Genomic DNA, 26,790 nt, shown 5'->3' with positions numbered 1-26,790 from the left:
GATCAGATAAATGCAGCCTTGGTGAGCATAAGAGACTTTTTCAAAAACATTTAAATATTTTACTGACCCTAAACCTTAGAACAGTAGTGTATATATGATTAAAAATACAAATATCACTAAAGCTGATATGTTTACTGATACAATATATTTATTGATTCATTCAATAAAAATAAATAAATAACTCAAGCACTCAAAGGTCTAAACTCATTCAAAACTAATCCCCGAGACAAAGGGTTTGCTTGACCTGAGCTGTATTTCAAGCACAACAGAGAATTCATTTAGTGTAAAGCTATGTTATGTAAACTGACCATGACTGGAAAGACTATGTTGTACCAGTTTTAGCTCAAAATAAAACAGACTTTATTAAACCTGGAAGTATATAAACACAATCCATTTTGATTTTAACTGTGAAGAAAATTACAGTACTTACAATCTGAATAATCAATAAAAAAAATCTTGATTGCAACCATTCTTAAAATTCAGTTGTGACTTTTGATATTGAATAATGTGATTATCATTCTCTTTAAACACCAAACTGTATTTAGCACTCTAAATATGATTGGCAGTCGTATTATGCTGATGTTTGAATGCAACTTATGATTACTTATGTACAGTAAGAATAAGGTAAATACTTACATTATAGAGTGGGATGCTCTTCATGGGCTTGTACTGCTTGACGGGGTCCATTTTGTAGAGGTGGCGATCGGTGATGAGCAATGCTCGGTCCTCTGCTTTATTGAAGCGATTTATCTGTTCAGATAATAATATTGCATAGGTTAACAACATACAAAAGCAAAGACCTGCAATTTGAGCTATGATACACATTAACTGTGAGTCAGAGAAGTCTGAACTGATTATAATCAAGGACATACTTTGCGGACATTGCAGGAGAAGAGGATTCTCATGAACTTATCTTTCCTCTGCAGATCACTGGACACCAGAGTAAAAGAAGATGCTGTCCCAGGACTGTCCCTTTTCTAAGAAAAAGAAAAAACTTGGTGTTAAATATTCTATCCTAAATGTATTCTAATTTATTCAGATAAATTAGAATACAGATACATTGCATAATTTTAAACACTAACCAGGTAGTTGCCATCCCAGGCTCTCTGCAGTCCTAGATCTGCTCTCTGCCCCTTCAGGCACTCTAATGTGGCCACTTTAGCCCTGACCTGCATCGTCTCCTCTGGAGACAGGTTTTTAATGAGTGTCCAGGCCCACCATCTAAAATGATTTCAAATAAATATCCTAAACACAAATCCATCACCTGCAACATATACCGTAATTGTTACAGGAATGTACTGTAGCTTAAAAAGTCCATTCAAATATACTGAAACCACACTAAAAATGGTATTCAAAATATAACTTAAACCAGTGGAAATAAGCATAAAGTTCTCTGGCTTTAAAATAAATGTGAACAAAGAAACATTATGGAGTAAAATGAGTTTTAAAAAACTTTTTTTCCCAATAATTTAACAAAATGTTTGCATGTTAAAGGAGTCATGACATGAAATATCAAATTTGCGTAGATCTTTTGAAATATAAAAGGTCTTTGTATCATTAAAACATATTGCATGTTTCATAGTTTAAAACAAAGCATCTATTTAATCAAGCTCAAAAAACAGCTCGTTTTGATATTGCGGAATCTAATTATTAGCTTTTTGTGAAGTTTCCTGACAAACCCACAGGAGTTTGTGAAACCGTTTGAGAAACCCTGCATTAAAGCAAAAGGGGGAAAACCAAATACTGATAGTGGAATATGTGTTAATTTCAGTTAGATTTTACACTCAAATTGTTATGCTGATAATATAATTTGTATTGAAAAAATTGCTTAAATTTTTTTTAAATGCTAAAGGTGCAAAAAAAAAAAATACTGATGAGAAATTGTAAAATTCCTGTCAATTTCAGTAAGCTTTTACACTCAAGTTGTTATACTGCTATATTTTTATAGATGTTTTATTTTTTTGAAGTAGGTGCACATCTGCTGTCTGTCTAAAAAATTAAATACCAGGAATATTATTTTGACTTTCAGGCCATTTTCTACATTGTTTTCAGGGTCAGAGCTTTGTTAAGGCTCTTGTGAATAGATCTCCAACAAGGCTTTGATCGAAAGATCAATATGTGCTTCAGGCTCAACAGCTCTGTTGAACACAAGAGAGCCTTTCCATCATTAAAGACCTAGGAAATACACAAGCCTATAGCAAAAAAGAAAAGAACATTTCCTTGTCCAACAATGATAAAGAGCTGAAATCATTGAAGTGAGTCAGAGACATTACATTGTTATAATAACATTAGGCCAGACCACAGAACAGCTGAAGCCATACATGACTACCCCATGAGTCACGCAGAGCACCAGTGAGCCTGTCCACTTCCTGTCCTCTGTAACTCTGACCTGTTGTAGATGTTCCTCAGCGCCTCCTCAAACTTCCGCAAGACCTTGGGCGGTGTGGGCCACTTCACATGTTTGCCATGATCCTTCATGCCGCGGACATTTTTGAAGCGCCGGTTGACCTCTCGGATGTACGACTTAACCTTGTATCGTCTGTACGCCCTGATGATGATAAGAGCGGCACGCATGCGGCGGTAACGCCTTCTGGCCAGTGTTCCACGCCATACCTGAGTGAAAGAGTGAGATAAAAAGAGTGTGAGTGAAAGATCAAGATTTACATTGTAACCTAATGCAAATATCACAATATCAAAGATGAAACTTTTGGACTATCTCAAGGAAAATGCAAATAAAGACATGACAAAAGCAATATCAACAACAGACCTTTACTTAATCATCTTATGTACACAATTTTATCATTTTGAACATGGTCAACTAAAAATATTACTTTTTTGACTAAATTTAAATGCTATTTGACAGTAAAATGGAATTAAAAATGACATGAAAATTTTTCAAAATTTCAGACAAAAGACTAACTCAAAAGAAAAAAAAGGTGAAAAGTTGTGTATTGTAATCTGATTTTTTATAGCTGTATCTGAACACGGTTATCTTTTTTCTTATATCTAGATGCATAATGTCATTCCAAGTATTTCCGCTACTCCTCAGATCTAAATATAGCAATTTTTATCTTGTTTATTTGTGTATAAGAATACCCCTGGTAGAGATTCAGTATATAATGGTACCAGATATAACACATCTGCTCAAATGATACATATAATGTGATCTGTGGCACCTAAGGTGCATTTCTGAGGATGTAAGCCAGTCTTAGACATGAATAATAGATGATAATGGACCTCTGGGGAGCTGTTTAAGTGGCCCAGTACTCAGAAAAAAAACCCACCATATGTTGAATCCACTTTACATTGAGGAAGTGAAAGGAGCCTTATGTCTGGCAAATATGACATCATAAACATGAGGTTAAATTGTATGTGTTGTCCAAAAATATAAATTCCAATGTCCTATAATGTTGTCTCAAAAATTGAGGATGCTGCTTTTTGGTGACCTGGACTGTCACCACAGATGCCTCAAGCTTGCATTATACGGTATTCAGTGTAAAAACTTGTGTTAAATTTAATTAAATAAAAATCAGCGCTGTAGTGTGAGCGAGTACCCCTACATGGTCTCTAGTCTTTGCCTGTGTGCTAGTACTGACCTCAAGGAAGAACTTGCTTTGAGTTCTGTGCTACTGTGAGTGAACCCATTACGTAACTTAACTGTATGACTAATGCAGAGGAGTGCAAAAACAGCAGGACTCCACATTCATACTCAGCAAATCTGCTACCCTAGGTACCACATCACTAAATTGATGCGGTGGACATGATGTGCACTTGTCTCATTTCTAAACACATATCAATCAATCAATCCGAAAGAAATGCAGGACAATTTAGAGAATAACGTATTGATATTATTGATTAGGCATTAATTATGATGTATTACAGAGTACATAAAGGTAATTAGCTTTGCTAATTAGAGGTTGAAGGGTCCATTATAAATATTGTACAATGCTGCATGTTGCCCAGATTTGGATTATGGGGCACTTACTCTTTTTTTTTTAAACACTTTGAAATTTGCTTAATCTACAATTTTGTTTTTTAAGTGTATGGAAATTAAGCTGATGATGATTTGCAATTTAAATGTCAAAAGGTATTTCCATATTACATAAGGGAATAACTTATTGCATAACCAATTGTTTTTGTCAGGCTAAAAGTCGGAACACATATTTTTAGTGTGTGTGTGTGTGTCTGTATATATATATATATATATATATATATATCACACACACATCTACATCTTTATACTGTATATATACACACACACATACAGTTGTAATCTAAATTATTCAACCCCCATTGCAAATCAGGTTTATTGGCAAAATGGACAGACTTTCGGATGTTTAATGACTTCAACCCCTTGAATAGAATCCCTCACAACAGCAAAAATCTGAAAAACAGGTGTTGTCTCATGCACACCTGATGCAACGAATCAAGGGCTTCATTAGTTGCACCAGATGTGCTTGAGCTAGAACACATGAAATATCTGAACTGGCTAGGTTTGTTGAGTGTCACGTTTGACTGCATGTTAGAAATATGGCTAAGTCAAAAGAATGGTCCAAAAAGTTTAAAGAAGACATAATCGCCCATCACAACCAAGGAACAAGATACAAAAAGATAGACAATGTTGGAAGCATAGTTCGCAAGTTCAAAGTTAAAGGAACAGTGGTTACACTACCTGGACGGGGCAGAAAAAGGAAGCGATCAACATATTTCTGAGAAGGCAGGTTCAGAAAAACCCTTGAGTGACTACAAAAGACCTGCAGCAAGACTTGGTGGCAACAGGCTCTGAGGTTTCAGCTTGCACAGTAAGGTGCATACTAAACGCATGCCAGAACTCCAAGACATACACCACTAATGACCCAAAAGCACAAGAAACGAGTTTAAAATCATATCAATAAGCAACAGAAGTTCTGTGATTCTCTTCTGAGGAGCGATGAGACAAAACTGGAACTTTTCGGCCCTATGGATCAGCGGTATGTCTGGAGAAAGAAGAATGAAGCATATGCTTCTTTCACCTGCATAAAGAAAACACGGTCTACACTTAAGCATGGTGGTGGCTCGGTGATGCTCTGGAGCTGGTTTGCATCTTCTGGCACTGGAAACCTGCAGTGTGTGGAAGCCAAGATAGATTCATTTAAGTATAAGGAAATCCTAGGAGAAATCCACATGCCATCAGTGAGGAAGCTGAAGCTTGGGCGTCATTGGACCTTCCAACAGGACAATGATCCCAAGCATACCTCAAATTCCACCAAAGCTTAGTTGCAGAAGAAGTCCTGGAAGATTCTACAGTGGCCATCAGTCACCTGACTTGAACCCCGTAGAAAATCCCTGGTGGGATTTGAAGGTGGCGGTCGGTTGCAGCATGCAAACCCAAGAATATTACTGAACTGAAGGCCATTGCTCATGAAGAATGGATTAAGATTCCTCAGAAACGCTGCACAAAGCTGCTGTCTGGTTATGTATCTCGTTTTCAGCAGGTCATGACAGCAAAAGGGTGCTCTACTTACTACTAAAGATGCTTGTCATGAAGGGGTTGAATAATTTTGAGACTGCAGAAGTCATTAAAAGTTGCATTTTCAGTTGAATTTGCAGAAACCAATTGAAACATTTGTTCTGTTGAGCAATTTCAATTACTTTTGTTTAATTTGTTCATTGCCAACAGCTGAAAATCTGTAAATGTTGCCAATAAATCTGTTTGATAATGAACCAGGTCAATGACATCATCACTAGAGTGCCAGTCTAGCGCTATTTTGAATTTACTTGGTGTGCTGGTTGCAGGAATGTATTTATTATGTATTGTATGTTGATTGTGTATTTGTATGTAGATGGACAATTCCAACATCAAATGTTCGACGTGTTAACCCTTTTTTGTCCTTTTCAGTTTTGTTTTTTTGATCACTTTGCCTGTGTTAATGCTAACTGCATAAAATTTGGCACAGGTGTGTGTTTTTATTGGAATTTTACTATTTCACCGCCATTTTCGTAAAAAAATCTTTTTTTGCACTAGCTACACAAGATACTCCCACTTAGCGACTTTTGGACAAAAATGTCCCCATTGAAACCCATTAAAACTGCAATTTTTAATCCCAGGGCCATTTAACTATAAAATGATGCAATCTTTGTTAAGAGGCTTTCATTCTGTTGACAAGGCTTTTTAAAAATTTAAATTTTTACTATTTTTTATCAGATGGTGCCATTTTTCCAGGTTTGGCCTATAAAACAAATATCGCTTTTTTCCTGTTTTCTGCTTCGGCATATTATTGAGCCAATTGGATAAATTGTGCAACGATAATTGTGTGGGTGTGTTGGTATGGATGTCAGAGTGTGGTTTGTATGTGTGTAATAAAAAAAATGTGTGTGTATATGTGTTTGTGTGCTTGTAATATTTGAGAGAGAAAAACTCAATTACAAATCTAAAATCCAATGACTGTGTGCAGCAGTGGAGTTTTGCTGGCACCCAATGGGGAAAATCTGTTCCTGCGCCCAAACAAACTCATACCGAAAGCTCATTTTTTGAGATATCATCGTCAAATTTGGAACACAATTTGTTTAGATTTATGGCTTTGAATTTATATCAGTTTTAGAGTTCAACATGTTTCATAAAATATATATTTTATATAAAATAACGATAATAATGTTCATAAATAATTTTCATAAACTTAAACCTCTATACAAATTTTTTGGTTTGACTTTTTTCACTTGTTTAACTTCAGCAATAATCTGCCAAGGGTTCTCTTTAAAATGAGACCAAACTTAAGTCTTTACACCCAAACCTAACATTTTTATGACAGTTTTTTGACATGGACATTTTTGTCCACTTTGTAGCTATGTGTAACTTTTTTTTTTGTTAATGTTAACTGCATGAATTTTGGCACAGGTGTGTATTTTAATTGTAATTTTACTATTTCACCCCCATTTCCTTTGAAAAATCTTTTTTGCACTAGCTACACAAAATACTCCCACTTAGCCCCTTTTGGACAAAAATGTCCCCATTGAAACCCATTAAAACTGAAATTTTGAATCTCAGGGCCATTCAACTATAAAATGATACAATCTTTGTTAAGAGGCTTTCATTCTGTTGGCAAGGCTTCAAAATTTTAATTTTTACTATTTTTTTTATCAGATGGTGCCATATTTTGGGGTTTGGCCTATAAGACAAATATCGCTTTATTCCTGTTTTCTACTTCAGCATATTATAGAGACAATTGGATAAATTAAATTTGTGTGGGTGTGTTGGTATGGATGTCAGAGTGTGGTTAGTATGTGTGTTATAAAATAATATGTGTGTGTGTGCATGTGTGTGTTTGTAATATTGAGAGAGAAAAACTCAACTGCAAATAACAAATCCAATGACTGTGTGCACCAGTGGAGTTTTGCTGGCACCCAAAGGGGAAAATCTGTTACTGCGCCCAAACAAAATCTTACTGAAAGCAAATTTTTTGAGATATCATCCTCAAATTTGGAACACAATTTATTTAGATTTATGGCTTTTATTTTCTTGCCGTTTTAGAGTTCAACTTGATTTATAAAATATATATTTTGTATAAAATAATTATCATAAACTTATACCTATATACATTTTTTTTGGATTTACTTATTATAATGTTTCTACTTCAGCAATAATCTGCCAAGGGCCTTGTTTAAAATGATACCAAACTTAAGTCTGTGCTCCCAAGCTTCACATTTTTATGACAGTTTTTAAACACGGACATTTTTGTCCTCTGTGTACATATGTGTGACTTTTTTTAATTGATACACAAGGGTTAATGTTTTGACTGATAATAGAGAGCCATTGTTTGTTTTAAATTATTTCTTTGTGAAAGTTTGCATATTATACCACGTTAGATCTTACCTGTCTAAGCCAGTGTTTTGGAGGTGGGCTCTGGTAGTGCGCATAGCCAGAATGTATCATTTTTCAAGATGGAGAGATACATGAGTGCTATGAGGTGTTATATGTTTGAGTTTGTGGTTGTATGTTATGCGTGTTTGTATTGTGATTATTGCATGTCAGAAATGAGTTCTTGAACATTAGTTATATTATTTAGGTGCCAATGTTTTGTTGTGGAATTCAGTCATGAGTGTTACAGGGAAAGTTTCCACCCTCTGGCAATGGTTCGTCTCACTAGTGTTTGGCGGGAAACTTACATATTTAAACCATTTTCTGAGCATGTTTGGGGAGGAATGTTGCATCCTATGTATACTGTGCAAACGCTTGAACATGTCTGAAGTGAGACATGCTGATATTTTTGTGGATGTGCCACTAGGCATTGCTTAGTGCAAGTTTTGCTGCTCGCAGCATTTTTTCTTTTGTTTTTAGCACAAGTATATCTTGCATTAAGTTTATTTATTTATTTTGTTCCTTTGTTCTTTTTTTTTTGCACTTTATGTGAACTGCACCTTGTGAAATGCAACTTCTAAAATAAACCACAACTGGCATTTTGAAAACCACTCCATGGTCTGAGCCTTCCTAAACTTCTCCCAGGCCTCTCGACAACACACTATATGATAACCTGATTTGCAATGGGGATTGAATAATTTCGATTACAACTGTACATATAGATCACACATTCATATAGTGTATATACTATTGTATATACATATAGTATATGGACATCTACCTTCCAGCTCCAACCCTGATCAAACACAACTGAACCATTTAATTGAGATCTTCAGGAACTCTTGATAATTAACATTATGTTTATATTTACTATATTATTTACACGCACGCACGCACGCACGCACACACACATTACAGCATTTATCCTTTGTAATGCAGCACACCAGTACCATCATATCAAATGAGCAAATAAATGTTTATGCTGCAGGGGAAAACAATTGGCATATTTGCAAATATCCAATTTTCCAAAAATTCCAAACATAAAATCTACATAATTTGAAATTTAACCAATAGCAGAATAGTAGAATGTTTGATTGAAAATCAGCCTGAGCTGTTCAAATTGTGTTTAAGGTCATTTAGAGAGTTAAGGGCAACTGAACATTTACACTGGCCATGCTGATGACATTGGAAATGCTTTAACAGTGGGTGGACAGACGGTTTGTGTGGTTTTTTTTTTTTTTTTTTTTTTTGAGAGAGAGAGAATGGTGGTACTAGACGACACCCGGGGGAAAGTGGGTAAATCAGGCCAATAACAAGACCTCAACTCACCCCGCCCCCTCCAGTCAGCTTGTCTGATCAGCGTTTAACAAACCCAGCACAATACCGCCTTTCCGCAGCAGATTTACACACTCATCAAAGACAAACTGGAGAAGGCTATGACAAAGAAGTCTCATATAAAAAAAATAATGAATGCATAAATCTTTCAATCAAACCCATTGCTTAGCACTTTTTCTTTTTAACTTTCTTTTAAGGGCTGCCAAAAAAATATTAAAAAGAAAGACTATGAGTATGACAGGATAAGATCTATGTATGTATTATGGCTATAACTGGTGTGCAAACATCTTCTTTATTGAGATGAAATAAAAATATATAAATAAAAAGAGGCTGTTGAATCTCTCATCCTGCAGAAAACAGGACAAAGAAATTCTAACAGAATCTATTCAGTTGTACCATCAGGTGTCAAAAGGCAATTACAGATGGCTGACAGAATGTGAGGTGACTTATCATTAATCAGAGAGGCAGGCAGGCAAATCCCACAATCCCTAAACACACACAATTTCACACACTGGCAGGACAGAATCACGGTCAGGGTATGTGACAGAGTTAAACGCATACACAAAAGATCCTACCACAGACAATCCCACAAGACAGGGGGGGGAGGAAAATGCGAAAGAGCCATTTTCATAAATCAATAACATGTGCTTGGCAAACCATTGACTTGGTGATGGAACCCTCCATCTTCCCTGTGTCTTCTGGCAGATTGTTGGACAAGTGTGTGTGTGTGTGTGTGTGTGTGTGTGTGTGTGTGTGTGTGTGTGTGTGTGTGTGTGTGTGTGTGTGTGTGTGTGTGTGTGTGTGTGTGTGTGTGTGTGTGTGTGTGTGTGTGTATGTGTGTGTGTGTGTGTGTGTGTGTGTGTGTGTGTGTGTGTGTGTGTGTGTGTGTGTGTGTGTTCGCGTGTGTTCACGCGCTCGTGTGCGTGCGTGCATGTGTGTGTGTGTCTGAGTCTGAGTCTGGGGTAGATGTTGGGGTGCTGCCATTTTCTCAGCCAAATAACAGCAAGGCTCCTTTTGCAGCTGTCATTGAATTTGTTTGACTGCTGTAATATTTATCTAAATTTTAATATCTGAATAAAACTTGTGTGATGCAAAACTAGGATACTACTATATTTACTAAGGTGTTCTCATTGTTTTCAGCATGTTGCTATGTGGTAGCTAGACTATTTTGGGTGGTTGCTACTTGCTAGCTGGCTACTTACTATATGAAGTCAATACTTAATTTGAGTTATAAGCTGTTCACATCCTAAGAATGAGAAATTCCAGTGGTGGCTGTACTTTATCTGAGTATTTATTCTGAGAAACAAACTTTCCTCCACTACATTTCATAAAAATATATCATTCCTTGTCATTTTGAAATTAATAAATCGATATGCAAATTTGTTTAAGAGCTTTTTAATTAATTGGTTCACAAATCACACTTAATGATTTATTAGTGAACTGGACTGATCCAATTGTAGCTGTTCTCGATTCAACAACAGTCGTATTCAATGATACAGTCAAGAGTGCATCTCCAGTTAAAGCAACACCAAGTAACTTTTCCTCTGCGGCCGCGCTACAGGTTGGAAGCAGAATTGTCCATTACCGCTGTCGTAAATAATTTAGCCTAACGAAGCCTACTGTCGCACTCGCACGCACATGCTCTCTGTTTATCCAGAACCGGCTTTGGAATCAACAATGGCCACAGACAAGGTAGAGTATGATTTATTGCGACATCACAAACAAGCAATTGTAGCAATTGTAACGCTGGCCGTAAAGCAAGGCAAATTAGTAGTTTTCTTATGTCTCATTAGACCTACAGAAAGGCGACCCGATCTGGCAATCTTACATAGCGTGGATATATCAGATAAAGGACCCACAAAGTTGTGGCATAGGTGCATTTCACCATGTCACAACTTGATGAACCACTGAAACGATTTTGGAAACATTATTTTAAGGTAAAAAAATATTACTTAGTGTTGCTTTAACAATTCACTGAATTGCTTATGTCTGACACAAAATGCAAAAAATCTGTAATTCTGTAGTTAGTTACTGACTAGGAGTCCCTGGTAGAAGAGATACTGTATCTCAACGGGACCTTCCTAATAAAAAAATATAAATACATATTTTTTTTAAATAAATAAAATAAATAAATGAAATAAGTTACCACTTGATTTTTTTCTAGTGATGGTTGCCGTAGACATGGTTTGTCTATGAAAATCGCTGCACATTTCTCATCTAGTCTTATATCTAATCTTAGCTCTTATCTCTAAAGTGGTTGAATTAATGATTCAGTGACACACTCTCTGCCACCTACTGGCAGATGTAATGATGCAACCACCAGAAAGAGAGAAAGATCCCCTCCACTAACAGTACAAATACCATTAATAAACACAAATGTCAACCGATTCCTTGATAATGGAAATGGGGTTGAGGAAACAGTAAATATATTTTGATAGATGAAAGACCTTGAGCACATCTGAGCTGGCTCTTTTCAAGGACAAAATGGTAAAGCACCTTCATTAGACGCAGTACATTTGCATTTCCACTTTGCCAGTGATGGCGTGTCCCCATTAACTGTCATCTTGTGAGCCACCAGGATGGGGTTATTGCACCAGGCAAACGTTTCACTGAAACCTACAGTTTTTACATGACAAGTATAAAATGTAAGTATATGCTTCATTTTTTTTTATAAAACAGTGTTCATCTACTACTGCAATCAGACACAGCAAAAGGAAGATGCAGCAGTAGAAAAAAGCTTAGCAAAAACAAACAATCCTAGAGGAGGTATAAGCGATTTATGGGGGGAAATATAGGAGATTTATACAGAGAGTCTGACATCTCTGTGCATTGTGTGTGTTTGTTTGGCTCAGCAGATGCAATAAAAATCCACATTGTATTGTCAAGTCTTAAATCTGTTCTATCATTTCAGAAATTAGTGATATGGGATTTAACTCAGTCCATAAAATACACAGAGAGCTTCTCTCACAGCAGAAACCACAACTAACATGGCCGATGCTGTGGATGCTGGGGCTTGAACGAATGAAATATTAATTAAAGGAAGGAAATTCATGAATAATGCAGCCACTCAATGTTTGTGTTTTGTACAGGCTGATCCTATTTGCTTCAAATTGCTTCCATTCAAAGACACAGCTTTCTGATGAACCGAACAGAGGGTCGTACGGTGAGAGTCAGCATGCATCTTGCCTCTGCCCAAAGGAGCTCGCTGGCAGAGCAGAGCATCCTGGGTATTTTCATCACCTACGGGAGAAGCGCTAAAGCATAACGGCTTAGAAATGGCAGTGGAGTGAGGGGGCGGAGAAAGGCAATGGCACAGAAAAATGGTAGGAGATCTGTGAAGCAGTGGTGGGGTGAGACAGACAGTAAATCTGGAGAAAGTGGGAGGTGAGGAATAACAGAGCATTGATTGGGGGGTTGGGGGTTATTTTGGTTTACATCCTTAAAAAAGATTAAAGATAAATGCATCCCCGTGTGCTACACACTGAGAAATGAGAGACAAAGACAAGGAAGCAGACCTGCAAACAAGGAGGTTCATACAGATGAGCAGTAGCATTTTCAAATTGGGTTCATTGGGAGTCTTTGGCACAAATGTTAGAACCGCTGGCAAAACCGGTAGACTTGGCACAACTCAGTCCAGTCTGCCATATGCTGATAAAGGGATTGTGTGTGAAAGAAAGATGATTCAAACCTAAAGACAATCATGTAAATGGTTTCAGTTTTTAGGGCTAACCGTAAGTTGTTTTTTTTGTGCAAAATAACACATTAGCGCCTGTCACTCACTGGAGATAAACTCTCCAGGGACGTCTGGTTATTGCCTGGAGGTTTACAATATGATTAATATAGAGACAACATTCCCCCAAATACTGTTTTTCCCCCTTAGGGAACTCAAGATGAACCTGTTTCAGGATGACACCTCTAACTCAGCTCTGAATCCATTAAAACAAGATCAAACAATCAATCTCCGATCCAGGCAGAGCAAAGATTCAACACTTTGATATGAAAGTATCCTCACGAAAGTAGCAGTCTGGTGAGACCACGAGAGCTTGAGTTTGATATCGAATGTAGGCGTGGTGAAAAACCATAAAAGCATCTCGAAAATGGGTATCCCCCGATAACATCTTCTGAAATAGAGAATCTTGCAACGGGGGGAGTGGTAAAAAAACAAAACAACACTCAATGCACAGACAGGAGCTGACAGAATAGATGCTTTGATTTCTAGCTGTCAGTCACTGAAGACAATAAAGTGAGAGTGGGGAATATACAGTAGCGTGCTAAGACCCCCCAATCATTTTGTGTGACAGTGAAATGACACTGGCAGTCAATAAATCTGCCATTCAAAACATTTTCATGTTCCTGAGGAAAACTAAAAGTAGAAACATCCCTTTAAAAATACCACAAAGCACGGTATTTGTATTTACACAGACATAAGAAAATGCCCTGAGCCAAAGGGATTTACGTGCCATATTGTTTTATTGTTGCCTTGTTGTTTTGTCTGCTGTGGTGTGAGGTCTGCTGTTGAAAAGTAATGGTGTCAATGAATCACAGGAACTAATGGTGCGGATATGGCACCTTGTTGTCTCTGGAGCTGATTAAGTAAATGCGTGAGTGTGTGCCATAATGGAGTTTTGTCAAATTCCTGATCAGAATTAATTTTTGAAAACCAGCTGAATATCAAATGAAATACGATGAATGAAAAACTGGCACCAAATCAGCACATTAGAATAATGTCTTAAAGGGATAGTTAACCCCCCCACCTTTTCAGGTCTTATGCTGCGTTCACACCAAACTGATTTCCATGTTAAGTCAATGTAAAGATGCGTTTATACGATTTTATTTGGTACTTTTTGTGCATTCAAGCGTTTGACACGAACTAGTTGTGTCTGACGCCAGAGTTGAAAAATCTTTGAACTTTGGTGTCAGTTCGCGCTAGGGCTTGCATAGACTAGTCGAGTAGTCGAGAGATCGACTACTTCAACCGGTAGTCGGCGCCGTCGGAAGCAATTGAGTACTCGAGCTTGCATTAACCATAAATTAATTAAAAATGGCGAACGTCACCAACAGACACCACACATCAGATGTGTGGAAGTATTTCATCAAGGATGACAAAAATATCGTAATTTGTAAGGGTGTCGTTCACATATTGCGTCTAAAAACGCATGGAAAGCGCAGCTGTGCCGCTGTCTCCTTTCCACAAGTGCTTGCGCTCCCATGGCGTCTTTTGTTGCCATGCAACCATGAACTGCGCGGTCCATGATGATGAAGAAGTATCGGCAAAGGATTGATTTCTAGCCCTTGAATAAGCTTTAGCTACTACTAGATATATTTATGGTGATGAGAAATAAAAATCCGCCCTGTACAGCTATGATCAGCTGTTCGGCCAAGCTTTCGATGATGTTACGGAAAGGCCGAAGGTGATCGGTTGGTCTTTGTCACATGACCTGTGGTGCGCTTGCGGCATTCTGAAAAGTTTAGATGTTTTCATGTCGCCAATGCATCGGCGTGTCTGGAAAAACTAGCGCACCGCGACCGCGTCGCTTCCATTATAAGCGCGCTTGCCGTGATCCTACACTTGAAATAACGAACTTGAGCGTGCAAGAGACGCGTTATGTAAACGGCCCCTAAAATTGGACACTGCGTCTGAAATGAAAGGCAAGAACGGCTATTTATTTGGCTTATTTGGCTTTGGCTCTGTTACATGAAAATTAAAATGTTTAAAATTAAAAGTTAATTAATTAAAAACAGTTTACTTATACAATTGGTTGTATTAGGCTATTGTAAGGAACTCAGCTTTTTGGAAATATTAATAATCAATAATATCTTGTTATTATTAATTATAAATATTTGGATCAGTTAATTGGATTAACTTGATGTGGCTGAATTAATATTACAATCAATTAATCAGTTCTTCCAACGAACTCTTTTGATTATTAATTTATTCTAAGAAAAGGGTATCTTCCCTGGCCACAGAAGAATAATTATTTCTTCGCCTGTACAGTACTTTGAGCCAGTAGCAAAAACCGTGATCGTAAAGTGACTTGTATTGCAAACAAAACAGAACCAAATACATATTATGTACAAGTTTTATTAACTAAATATAGATATTTATATGAATATAAATAAACTAAACAACATACACACATGAATACATAAATAGGTTAGTGATAGGATGAAATTGGAAACCGGAAGAGGGTCTATGAGAAGAACCATCAGAATTTCATTTTCACATTTCATTGAATTGAATACTTGCATTTGTAATGGGAACAATTCTTGAAGTTGTTGAAAATTGAAGTCGTTGATGATTCCGGCAGTGTCAAGTGGAAGTTGGTTGAGCGTTCTCTTTCTCCAGGAACGCATTGCTGGTTTGGTCAAGGCCTGGGACTCTGTTGAGGCCACGCCGAGCACCCAGGAGAAGTGAGGAAGTCGGAAGGATGGGTGATTGGAGTCGTTGTTGGTTGGAGTCTTTGTTCCAAAACTCTTGAGATTGTCCTTTGTTCTTTGTGAGAGAGTCATCTCTCTCCTGCCTGAGCCCATATCTGGTTGGAATCTAGGCCTGCTGGGCCCTGGGGCCCCCGTGGAGGGGGAGGGGGTTCCCCAGAATCACCAGAACAGTGTTGCGGCTGGATGAAAGAACTAAGAGAGGGAGGTCACTTGTGGACTGTCTCTAATAAGGCCTGGAAAAGATCCTCCCCTAAGGGTTGAACTCGACCAATCAGAAAGGTGACATGTCTGAGAGGGAAAGTGCCTCTTAGTTGATTTACGGATCTTTGTCCCTAGCATGATTATACCTTCATTAATGCTCAGATAGCTATAACACATCCACACTACATTCTAGAAGAAGGTGATGTACATCAAAGTGTGAGTCATTAAATGAGGATTAATTAGGTAGGAGGCATGATACAGGTGAGGTTACATTGATCGTTAGTTGGTTGTATACCAGGATACATACCATAATATATACCTAATAGTACACGAGACAGTTAACCATTTACTCTGTTTCTTTCACAGTTTTATGCATGTTCATTTATAGATCAGTTAGTCTATGATTAATGCAGCAAAGTCTGTTTTAAAGAGGGTTTCTGTTTCATAGTATCTCTCTTGAGTATGTGGCCACATTCCTCGGAGGTCGTAAAATCTCCTTATCATGCCCTGTAACATGACACTGTTTCTGCCCTTGTGTTTGTTCATTTGGGCTGTGTTAGGAGTTTCATAAACCTTTGTATATAATGAATAATTAGTATGTGTCTGATTGGTCCATACCCTACACTATGAATTAATGAATATTTATTGATAAGAACTATTTCATGTCTTACATTTACAGTAGCATGAACCACGAGTAGTCGAGTAACTGGAGTATTGTTTTGATAAGAAATCGACTAGCAGAAATCAGTAGTCGTGCAACCCCTAGTTCACGCCGCGTAAACCAATCAGGAGCCTGCTTGCTGCTGTCACGTGGTCAAGTGACGTGATAAACGGGGGCAGGCCCGGTTTTCAGTTTATAATGTTATTTTATATGTTTGGCCTCAATAACTTATTTTATATGTTTGGCCTCAATAAATTATTTGATATGTTTGGCCTCAATAACTTATTTTATATGTTTGGCCTCAATCAATTATTTTGTAATATGACTAAATGCCTGCGTGGTTCTAATGCACAACAAAGCACATATTTGATTACATAAAAACTTGATTTCAATATATGAGTCTTATTCATTTTGTATTTAATGCTATTTATTCCATATCTAATCTAGATTATAAGAAACATTATTATTCTAATGTAAAGACAACCAACATACTTTAGTGCAAGAACATAGTTCTTGATAAAAAATCACAGGACAGGTTAATCACTTTTGGAGGCTGGCTTCATTTATCATCAAAACAAAAATATGACAGATTAGGTGGGGGGGATTAGGTTTCCTGCATTTCCTCCGATGCAGGAAAACAGGTCATCAAACTGGGCGCGGGACAGGCGGAAGTACCCTTGAAAGCGGCCGTCATCCAGGACCAGCCCCTGGAGCAAATGGTGAAACTCGCCAAACTGGGAACGCCTCCGGAGGGTCTGGTGGACCCAAGTAAGGTGACGATGACCCCTAAACCGCTGTTCTGCTCCCCAGAGTAAAAACAGAGCGGTGACTCTCGATGAATGCTCGATCAACATCAGCCATCTTGCATACAGACAACCGCCTAGCACTTGCCCCTCCCACAAGAGGCGGATTTCGCTTCAGACGCGCGTCAATTTCGGTTCAAATAACAAGCTCTGGACGTGCAAATGGATTAAAAATGTTCAGACGCAAATTTGATGCTCTATTCGCGTTTGGTGTGAACGCAGCATTAGGATTTTATTATGACCACACATGGATGAGTCTTTCACTTTTTATGGGGAGATTCGATTTTAATGATTTTGGTTCCCCAAAAGGTATATTTGGAGACTTTTGGACAGTTAAGTCAGACTGAAAATGTCTGAATGTTATTGCAGTAGGTAATTAAATATCAAACCAAGTAGCATCTGCCAAAAAGTGATTTTGCTATTGGTTTGATATTGTGTTATATCATCCAAGGACATTCATACATCTTAAGTGTCCAAATATTTTTTTGAAGCCACTGAATATATTTATACAACTACACACTAGTCATTTAAAATAAATTGAATTAAGCCTAAACTACACATAACATGTCTCAAACCTTCTGCAGAAAGAGGACGATCCTCTTCACCATCTCTGCTCTCTGCTCCTCCAGGCTGAAGATGGTTCGGGGAGTACGGATGAAAACTTTGGTCTTGCCGTAGGCCACGTCATGGTCGAATCCGCAGCCCTGTAGGAGACGTTTCACCGCCTCCTTATCAGATGGCAGGTCGTGATTGGGCCAGGTGAACTCGGAGATCATCTTATACCTGAACGGTGAAAAAGAAAAGATAATGGATAAAAGATAGAGAGCAACACTTGACAGTCTCTTACGGTTTATATTATTGTCAGCATTTTAAACTTCTTTCAGTGTTCTAAGATCATGCAGTGTTTTACATTTATTATAATTATTATAACCTCTCTTTAGCAGGAAAGAAAGTTAAATATTTTATTACCAATGATCAAACTAAACAATATTTTTTTCAATGTTCCTTTAAGGCAAGTCATTTCACTCTGCAGCTATTTTAGTCAAGTAAGCACAGCTCCTATTTCTCTGAATGGGGAAACATCAAATTCTTCAAAGCTGTTCACCAAGCTTACGATTAAATTCTATATTCGAAATAATCAATGAAATCTTACTCGGTTACTAACGTAACCTCGGTTCTCTCTAGAGAGGGAACAAGTACTGTGTAATATCTTACACTATGGGGGAAACCTCTTTTCCACGAGATATTAAAGCCAAAAATTATCCTTCATTTTGATTTAATGTAAAACGCTGTGCGGCAGCGTGCAGACATAGGCAAGACGGCTCGCGCGCCTATTGGCTGCCCTGCGGCAACAGCAGCGGCTTATCTAGGGAGGCCCTGCTCGACGTGATACCCAATGGGGGCACTTCGCGCCCATTTCGCCACGTCCCGCCAGAATAGGCGTGGCCTTGGCCTATAAATACGCTCGACAGGCTGATACAAACTGGTTTTCATCGCTGAAGCGAACCAGCGCTGTTGTATGCACGGCAAGATACGCAGTACTCGTTCCCTCTCTAGAGAGAACTGAGGTTACGTTAGTAACCGAGTACGTTCTCTTACGAGAGTATCTCTCGTATTGCGTAATATCTTACGCTATGGTGAACACAATGCAACACGCCGTGCGTACTGGGATCCGACCCCAAAGTCCCAAGGGCAGTAGCCCGGGGCTCATATAGTGCATAATCACCGTAGACTCACAGAGAGTCGGAGAAGAGAGGCTACAACCATCATTCCCCATGAAATAGCATCCCACAGGAGCTAGTTATGTTAACAGTGTTTCAAGCAGACAGGGTGAACGTGTTCAGCCTGAACTGGGTATAAGTACGGGTTATTCAACACCCATGGAGCTGTTCTATCGATCAGTGAGCGATGCACAAGCAAAACTCAGCATTCTGCGCCGGCACAGAGGGGCACTTAGAAGTGTAAGCCAGCGCTATGGCATCGACTATCCATCTGGATAGACTCTGTTTTGATGCTGCCAGTCCCTTGGAGCGTCCGGCGAAAAAAACAAAGAGCTGCTCGGTCTGTCTGAAGACAGACGAGCGGGATACATAAGCTCTCAATGCCCTGACAGGGCAAAGGAGACTCGCATCCTCCTTCTCATCATGAACCGGGAGGGCGCACAGGGAAATAACCTGGGCCCTGAACGGTGTGTTGAGGGATTTGAGCACGTACCCTAGCCTTGGTTTGAGTATGACTTTTGAGTCATTAGGCCCAAACTCCATACATGACGCGCTTACTGAGAGCGCTTGTAAGTCCCCTATGCGCTTCACTGAAGCGAGAGCCATAAGAAACACCATTATTAAAGACAGATGTTTCATGTCTGACAAATAGATTGGCTCGAATGGAGCACCTTTCATGGCTTCCAAAACTGTAGAAAGGTCCCACACAGGGACTGAGGGGGGTCTGGGAGGATTCAGCCTCTGAGCTCCCCTGAGGAATCGCACGACCAGGTCGTTTTTCCCCAGTGACTGGCCAGACGTCGGTTTTGCAAACGCAGCTATGGCCGCCACGTATACTTTGAGCGTGGATGGGGTTCTACCCTTATCCAGCAGCTCCTGAAGGAAGCAGAGCACTTCCATAACCATGCAGTCTACAGGTGAAAAGCCCTGAGCTTGACACCAGGGAGAGAACACTGACCATTTCGAGGAATAGAGCCGTCCAGTAGACGGGGCTGTAGCCTGCGTGATCGTGTTTAACACTCCCTCCGGGTGATTAGCGGGTACCCGTTGATGGCCCATGCATGTAGGGACCACAGATCCGGGCGAGGATGCCAAATCGAGCCCTTTGCCTGAGAGAGGAGGTCTCTCCTCACCGGTATAGGCCACGGGGAAGTGCTGGTCAGCCGCATCAGGACTGGAAACCAAGTCTGGTTCGTCCAAAGCGGAGCCACGAGCAGCACTGGATATCTGTTTTCCCTGATCCGTTCCAGCACTTGAGGCAGGAGCGAGATGGGGGGGAAAGCATAGAGGGGGCAGCGGGGCCATACGTGGGCCAGCGCATCCCTGCTCTTGGAGAAAAAGTTCGGACAGTGAGCGTTTTCTTGGGACGCGAACAGGTCCACCTGCGCTCTGCCGAATGTCTCCCACAGCACTTGGATCGTCTGCGGGTGCAGCGGCCATTCTCCTGCTCGGACATTGTTTCTGGACAGTCTGTCTGGTCCCAGATTCAGGTGACCAGGAACATGCGCTGCCCTCAGTGAAAGCAGGTTGTGCAGAGCCCAGACCAGGAGGCGTTCCGTCAGTGGCTAGGAAGGCTTTGGGACCTCGGGCTTGATCTCAATCCTCGGCCGGGGCCCGCGCTGAGGGGGGCGGCGTGCGGCAGAGCGAGAGCGCGGTCTCTGTTCTCGGGCCTGACAGTGTTGAGAAGTGGCGGCGGTGGGTGGTTTAGGCTGCGGCTTGGAGCTCAGGGCAGACGGCTGTTTCGAGCGACCTGCTGCGGAACTAGAGCGCTTCGGGAGGAAGTGCTTCATCGCCTGTGATGTCTTTTGAACCTCTTGGTATCTGTCCCCGAAATCTTTTACGGCAGATCATAAGAGGCCCGCTGATGAAATGGGCGCGTCGAGAAACACAGCGCGCTCTGAATCCTTCATCTCAGACAGCGTCAACCAAAGGTGTCTCTCAGCCACGGTGAGAGAGGCCATGTTCCGCCCCATCGCCTGTGCAGCAGATTTCGCAGCGCGTACAGCCAGGTCCGTAGCGCTTCTTAAATCCGCGATGCTGATCGATTCCACGCCTTCCTCGTCCATTTTACGGAGAAGGTCGGCCTGGAAGATTTGCAATATGGCCATTGTGTGCAGCGCTGACACAGCTTGTCCGGCGGCGGTGTAAGCGCGACCGTGCATGGCTGACGTCACTCGGCAGGCTTTGGATGGCAGCACTGTCTGTGCTCGCCGTCCAGCGGAGGGCGGGCAGAGATGTGATGCTACCACTGCTTCCACTGGAGAAAGAGAAAGGTACCCTCTAACTTTCGCACCGTCCACAGTGGAGAATGCAGCAGAGACAGAGGTACGTATCCTGGCCGAGAAGGGGGCGTTCCAAGACCTCGCGACTTCTTCGTGAAGCTCAGGAAGTAAAGGCGCGGGTCTAGAGTGTGACGGCGCGTGGTCCTTTTTGAGGAAGCATCCGTCCAGTCGGTTGCGCGCGGGCGCCTCCCAGTCGAGGCCGAGGTTATCGACGGCTTGAGAGAGCAGACGCATCAGCTCTGATTCAATGCCAGCTCGTTTTCCAGCAGGCTGCGGGCAGCGGGGGGGGAGGTCCACAGTGCTCGCCCAATCCTCACTGTCTGATGCCAGGATAGATCAGGCCTCGGCTGTTTCATCGATCTCAATGGCAGAAGCGGCTGCAGACGGTGGGCGTTGAGCGACTCGAGCGATGCCTGCGAAGCTGACGGGCGAACCGGCGAGCTTTGGCGGGCAGGAGAAGGCTCGGGACCGCGCTTAGCACGGCTCTTTTTATGGCGCGGCGCTACAGCGGGCTGAAGTGCAGGCTCTGAGAATGATGCCAGGCGAGTCCTCAGAGTCACCACAGGCAATAGCTCGCAATGAGGACATCCGCCGTCGGCGAGAGCGAGATCCGCATGATCCTCACCCAGGCAGGAAACGCAGATGACGTGACGGTCCCCGTCGCTGAGTGTGGTTCGGCACGAGCCGCAGGACCTTTTCATCTTTAAAAAGGAAAGAGAGATAAACAGTGAGAGTGTGAGTCGCAGCGGCGAACACACACTCTAGCAATAAAGGATATAGATGCCGGAAAGCGCAGGTACGGCGAGTTGAAGGCCAGCGGCTTCAGGCTCGAAGGCTCGTCCCGCAGAAGGCTTTCTGTCAACGGCGCGGCTTCTCGCTCCGGATCCAGCGAAGCATTAGTGCTTCGCTGAAGAGATGAAAATCAGTTTGTATCAGCCTGTCTATACATATAGCGTATTTATAGGCCAAGGCCATGCCTATTCTGGCGGGACGTGACGAAATGGGCGCGAAGCGCCCCCATTGGGTATCACGTCGCGCAGGGCCTCCCTCGACAGGCTGCTGCTGTTGCCGCAGGGCAGCCAATAGGCGCGCAAGCCGTCTTGCCTATGTCTGCATGCTGCCGCACAGCGTTTTGCATTAATTCAAAATTAAGGATAACTTTTGGCTTCAATATCTCGTGGAAAAGAGGTTTCCCAATAGCGTAAGATATTACGCAGTACGAGAGATACTCTCGTACGAGAACTGTCAACAACGTCTCATCATTATTTTTTTCAAACACTCGAATCATGACAAAAAACAGCATTTTTCACAAGCACGGCATGCATCTCAGAACAATGACTAAAGGCAGCTGCAGTGACACAATGACTACTGTGGCGAGCAGGACGAGGCCGAAGGACGTGAGTGAACGGTATGAGGCCGGTGGTGTGAGTGATAATGAATGACACCTGTGAGACGCACCGGTCTCGCATCTCTCATGGAGGAGCGACGACTGTGAAGATCGAGAGAGGAACAGGCCTGAGTTTATGTTGTGTTTTATTTCTGTTCTGTGTAGCCAGCAGTCTGACGGTTCTGGCGGTCTGGAGTAATGCTCTGCGGCGGTTACTTTTGTTTTTGTATTTCTTTTATTTGATCATTTAAATTGTTGAATGTTTACCGGTTCCCGCCTCCTTCTTCCCATAACAACTGAACCCCGTTACAACTACCAATTGGCGATTGGGTCTTTTATTTAGAAGGCAGGACTAATTACACCATATTGCGTTTTGAACTTTCTTCCATTCAAAGTAAAATGAATGCACCGTCTTTGTATATCTAAAGTCTTTGGTAATATGGTGTAGTCCTTTAGCCTGTTGGCCGTATAAGGTTGCCTAGCAGCGAACAATAGCAACTTTCCGCATTAATATAGGCTTTAAGCACGGGTTGTCCAATCAGAATACAGATTCTGAGCTATCCATTTTATTACAAGCATTATATAACATGCATGTAGTCTTTATTTAACAGAAGTATGAGCCCGGGCCCTTAGGATCAATTCCTCATTTGTCCATTCTTGCATCTTAAGTAGTACATTGTATTCCATGCACATCTGCAGCCTTGACAGAGACACAAATCAATCCTGTGAGTGCTGATAACGCTGCATTCTCAATTGCATGCAATTCAGTCTAACTTCCTCTTAGCGACATACATTTTGTAAACTCAGGTGTTGAATCTCATAAACTCATCAGAGTTGTGGCAAGTGTGTTTCAGGGTGTTTTTGGGGACCATTTCTTTTGAGCAATATACAGATGCCTCAGAAAGTATTTGGACACTACTGTGACATCAGAGAATGTTTTTTTTTCTCAAGGATTCTAGTCCTTATTTATCAAGAAACAATTGTATATTCAGTGACAAAGTACAATGTATGCTCTACTAACTCAAGGCTATTGAAAAAGACTTCATAATGAACACGGACTGCACGTCATTGTTACATAAAACCCTTCAGTTATGACACATGATGAATAAGGGACTCCGAAGGTCTTCACAATCTGATTGATCAATCTGTAGTTTCAGATGTCAGTAGCAACCAAGGAGGCAACAGTCTCACACAAGCTGTCATAAGAGCATTGAGTTACAATACATGAGCTGAGACTGTATGCCAATGTGACATTATGCAGAGCATAAATTAAAAAGACTATTTAAACAGAAGATAAACAAATGATGATGTTGGTTTGAAATGGACACAAGAAATAGAGTAGGACTGTCACCTCTGAAGGAATCGTGGGTAGGTCTGTCGGTTAGCAAAACCAGCTCTTCGTACCCGGACGTTCTCCAGGAGGCCCAGATACTCCACTTGGTGCTTGCAGCGTTCATGTTCAAACAGCAGCGGTGACTTCACATCATTTGGCTTTATGCAACGTACATAGTACGGCTCCTATATGAACAAACAGAGGGCTATGATGAGTAATTACGTATCTACAGAGTGCAACACTTTTTCAGGCACCTTGGTTCTGAAAGTGTTTCCCTCATAGGGATTTTTAAAAAGAATTTGTTTTTTAAATGTATGTATATATATATATATATATATATATATATATATATATATATGGCCGTTTTTTCCCCATGGTATCGATGTCGGAATTGTGACAAGTGAAAACGCTGAGTGGCTAGTAACTTTGGAAAACCACTAGCCACAGTGGCTAGTGAGAAAAAGAGTTAGAGTCAAGCTCATCTTATTTGATAAGATGTCGTGTAATAAGCAGGATAACATTCATTAGTCTGTCACTATCGCAAAACAAACTCTCAAACCCATACATTATTTTGCGATAATGACTGTCTGACTTTACATTATTACTTCTATATTGTATGCATTGATCTTGGCCTACACAAAAATGCTTCAAACACACTGACCTTGCTGGCCAGTTTCTCCACCAGAGAGATCATGGAGTTTTTGAAGAGTGTTGCAGCAGTCAGGGGTCGTTTGGTGACCTCTGTGATACTCAGCTTGCCCTCTGGCCACATGGCCTTTAGCACAGGATTTGAGCTGTAAAACAGAAGGACAGATATAAGTCACAGATGTCATGTGACATCTGGCAGGTATGTAAATAAGGGACATACTTTATGGTAATACTGACCTGTTGTAAAGTAACCTCTTGAAGTCCTGAAACAAGGTGTCCTTGTTCTTGTCAATGAAGCCCACAACGGAGTAACTGAAACAAAACACACAACCAACTAAAATACACAAACATACAGTATACAAAGAGTTTGCACATGGCAAACTGTCTAAGACTTAAAGGAGCTGTATGTAAGAAATGTATTTCAATACAAATACCTATATCACTGACAACAGTAGTCCGGCCAGGATATTGTCATTTAAAAAATGAAGTTGCAGCCCTCAACTGATGTTGATGTTGTCATGTTGTGTTTTGGTCTGATGCGCCACCCTCCAACTATCTACCAATCACGAAGTCAGTAGTGTTGCGGCATCCGGGTTGCCAGCTCTGCTAGTTACCACAGCTGCAGCTACAATCGTGTCGGAATCGGATTAAAAAAATGTCTAATGTTGCGAAACCAAAAAAAACTCGTTATGAATCCGAAATACTTCGTGACAAAGTCCGAAATAAAACAAGGATCTGTATAGGAGATGCCTTTGAAAGATGGAGACGGCTGAAAATGAAGAAAAATTTGGCGCCAACGTTGCTAATTTTCTCCTGGACAGGTAAGATTCATCTATGTTTGGCTAACTTGTAAATGGACATTTCAAATATTCATGACAGTCGAACAAGGTTATGCATGTTCGTGCAAGTAACGTTACGTTAGCTCATATGGAGGAGGTGGGTCAACGAATTGAAAAGGTAAGGAATTGTTTAGGTAATAAAAACGGCGAGTCGTCATTACTAACATTAGCAATGCATTATCAGAGCCCGTTTCTCCGTTTCTCTGTTATTATGCTGAGACGCTGAGGAAAACAACATTAGCACACCCATTATTGTTTATCATGCAAGTTCTACAGCCAAAAATAATAGAATGACACGTAATCTTTCACATCACATATTTTAGCGTTATGGACGTGTACTGCAGGGTAAGTTAAAAAATACAGCTGGTCGCTTTCACTTTTAGCGTCAGCTAAATGAATAGCTGTATCTTTGATATCGGTTACACACAGTGACAGAGGCTTGTGGTTGTACTTACGTTAATGACAGATACCTACCGTTACAAGTTAGACTAACAGCTACTGTTCTAATGCACTGTCACATACGAGCGAACATCTTTACGATTATATTTGGCTAATTGCCATTAGTACATTTTTGCGATATATAATTACTTTGCAAAACATCTCTCATTTGAAGCATAAACATAATTAACAGAAAAAGCTTCTTGTAGCAGCCTATGTTCCTGCTGTATCCTGCAAGCCTATCTGGCAACCTCGAGTCAGGGAGGAGGGAGAGGGGATACACCGCTCTACAGTAATTTGAAAGTGATTGCAGTACCAGTTTTGGCCACATTCTTACATTCGGCTCCTTTAAAGGTGAAGTGTGCAATTATTTTTTCAATGGCAACACAAAACACATTTAAAAAATAATGATTGTTTATAAATAGGCTTATTTGAACACTCCCCCCATCTACAAGTGCAATAGAGTACAATAGTCGACTTCCGGAAGTAAAAATTCTCTCCATAGGGGAATTAATTTTTTAACGACAACTAATAAACCTTAAGACAACTTACTGCTACAAGGTTATTAATTGATGGTATATGCTTTTGTTGATGCCATCAGCCCCCATTATTTTATTGAATTTTCTTTAAAAAAAAATGGTATCAATGACCCGCCCACACTCCCGCTTCCACAGACTCAATCACAAGCCCAGTTGTCAATCAATCATGATGTTACCCAGTTTTTATAGCATCAAATAACTTGAACAAACATCAACAAGATACAAACTACCTAAAATGACAGAAACCAACTTGGAAAAAATTATTTGAAGTGCAATCTGATTTATTTATTTTAGTCTAGCTCGGATCCCATTGAATTACATGGAGAGGGAG

The 26,790-nt window shown here is 40.6% G+C and overlaps 1 protein-coding gene across 1 annotated transcript in view; it reads right to left on the bottom strand.

Moving 5' to 3' along the window:
• myo1d (myosin 1D) overlaps positions 1–26,790 on the bottom strand; it is a 77,948-nt gene that overhangs the window by 20,583 nt on the left and 30,575 nt on the right. The window contains exons 13-20 of the mRNA XM_077200723.1: positions 24,881–24,955; positions 24,657–24,789; positions 24,014–24,180; positions 17,848–18,055; positions 2,390–2,613; positions 1,083–1,221; positions 873–977; positions 637–750 (exon numbers count right to left, since the gene is read on the bottom strand). Coding sequence (XP_077056838.1) covers positions 637–750; positions 873–977; positions 1,083–1,221; positions 2,390–2,613; positions 17,848–18,055; positions 24,014–24,180; positions 24,657–24,789; positions 24,881–24,955 — 1,165 coding nt within the window. The remainder of the gene's footprint in view (positions 1–636; positions 751–872; positions 978–1,082; positions 1,222–2,389; positions 2,614–17,847; positions 18,056–24,013; positions 24,181–24,656; positions 24,790–24,880; positions 24,956–26,790) is intronic.

Source organism: Siphateles boraxobius, unplaced genomic scaffold, assembly GCF_051911475.1.
Source record: "Siphateles boraxobius isolate OS27281-9 unplaced genomic scaffold, OSU_SipBor_1 46, whole genome shotgun sequence".
NCBI classification, from domain to species: domain Eukaryota; kingdom Metazoa; phylum Chordata; class Actinopteri; order Cypriniformes; family Leuciscidae; genus Siphateles; species Siphateles boraxobius.
Note: the sequence above shows the minus strand (reverse complement) of the source record. Positions and strands in the feature narration are given on the sequence as shown.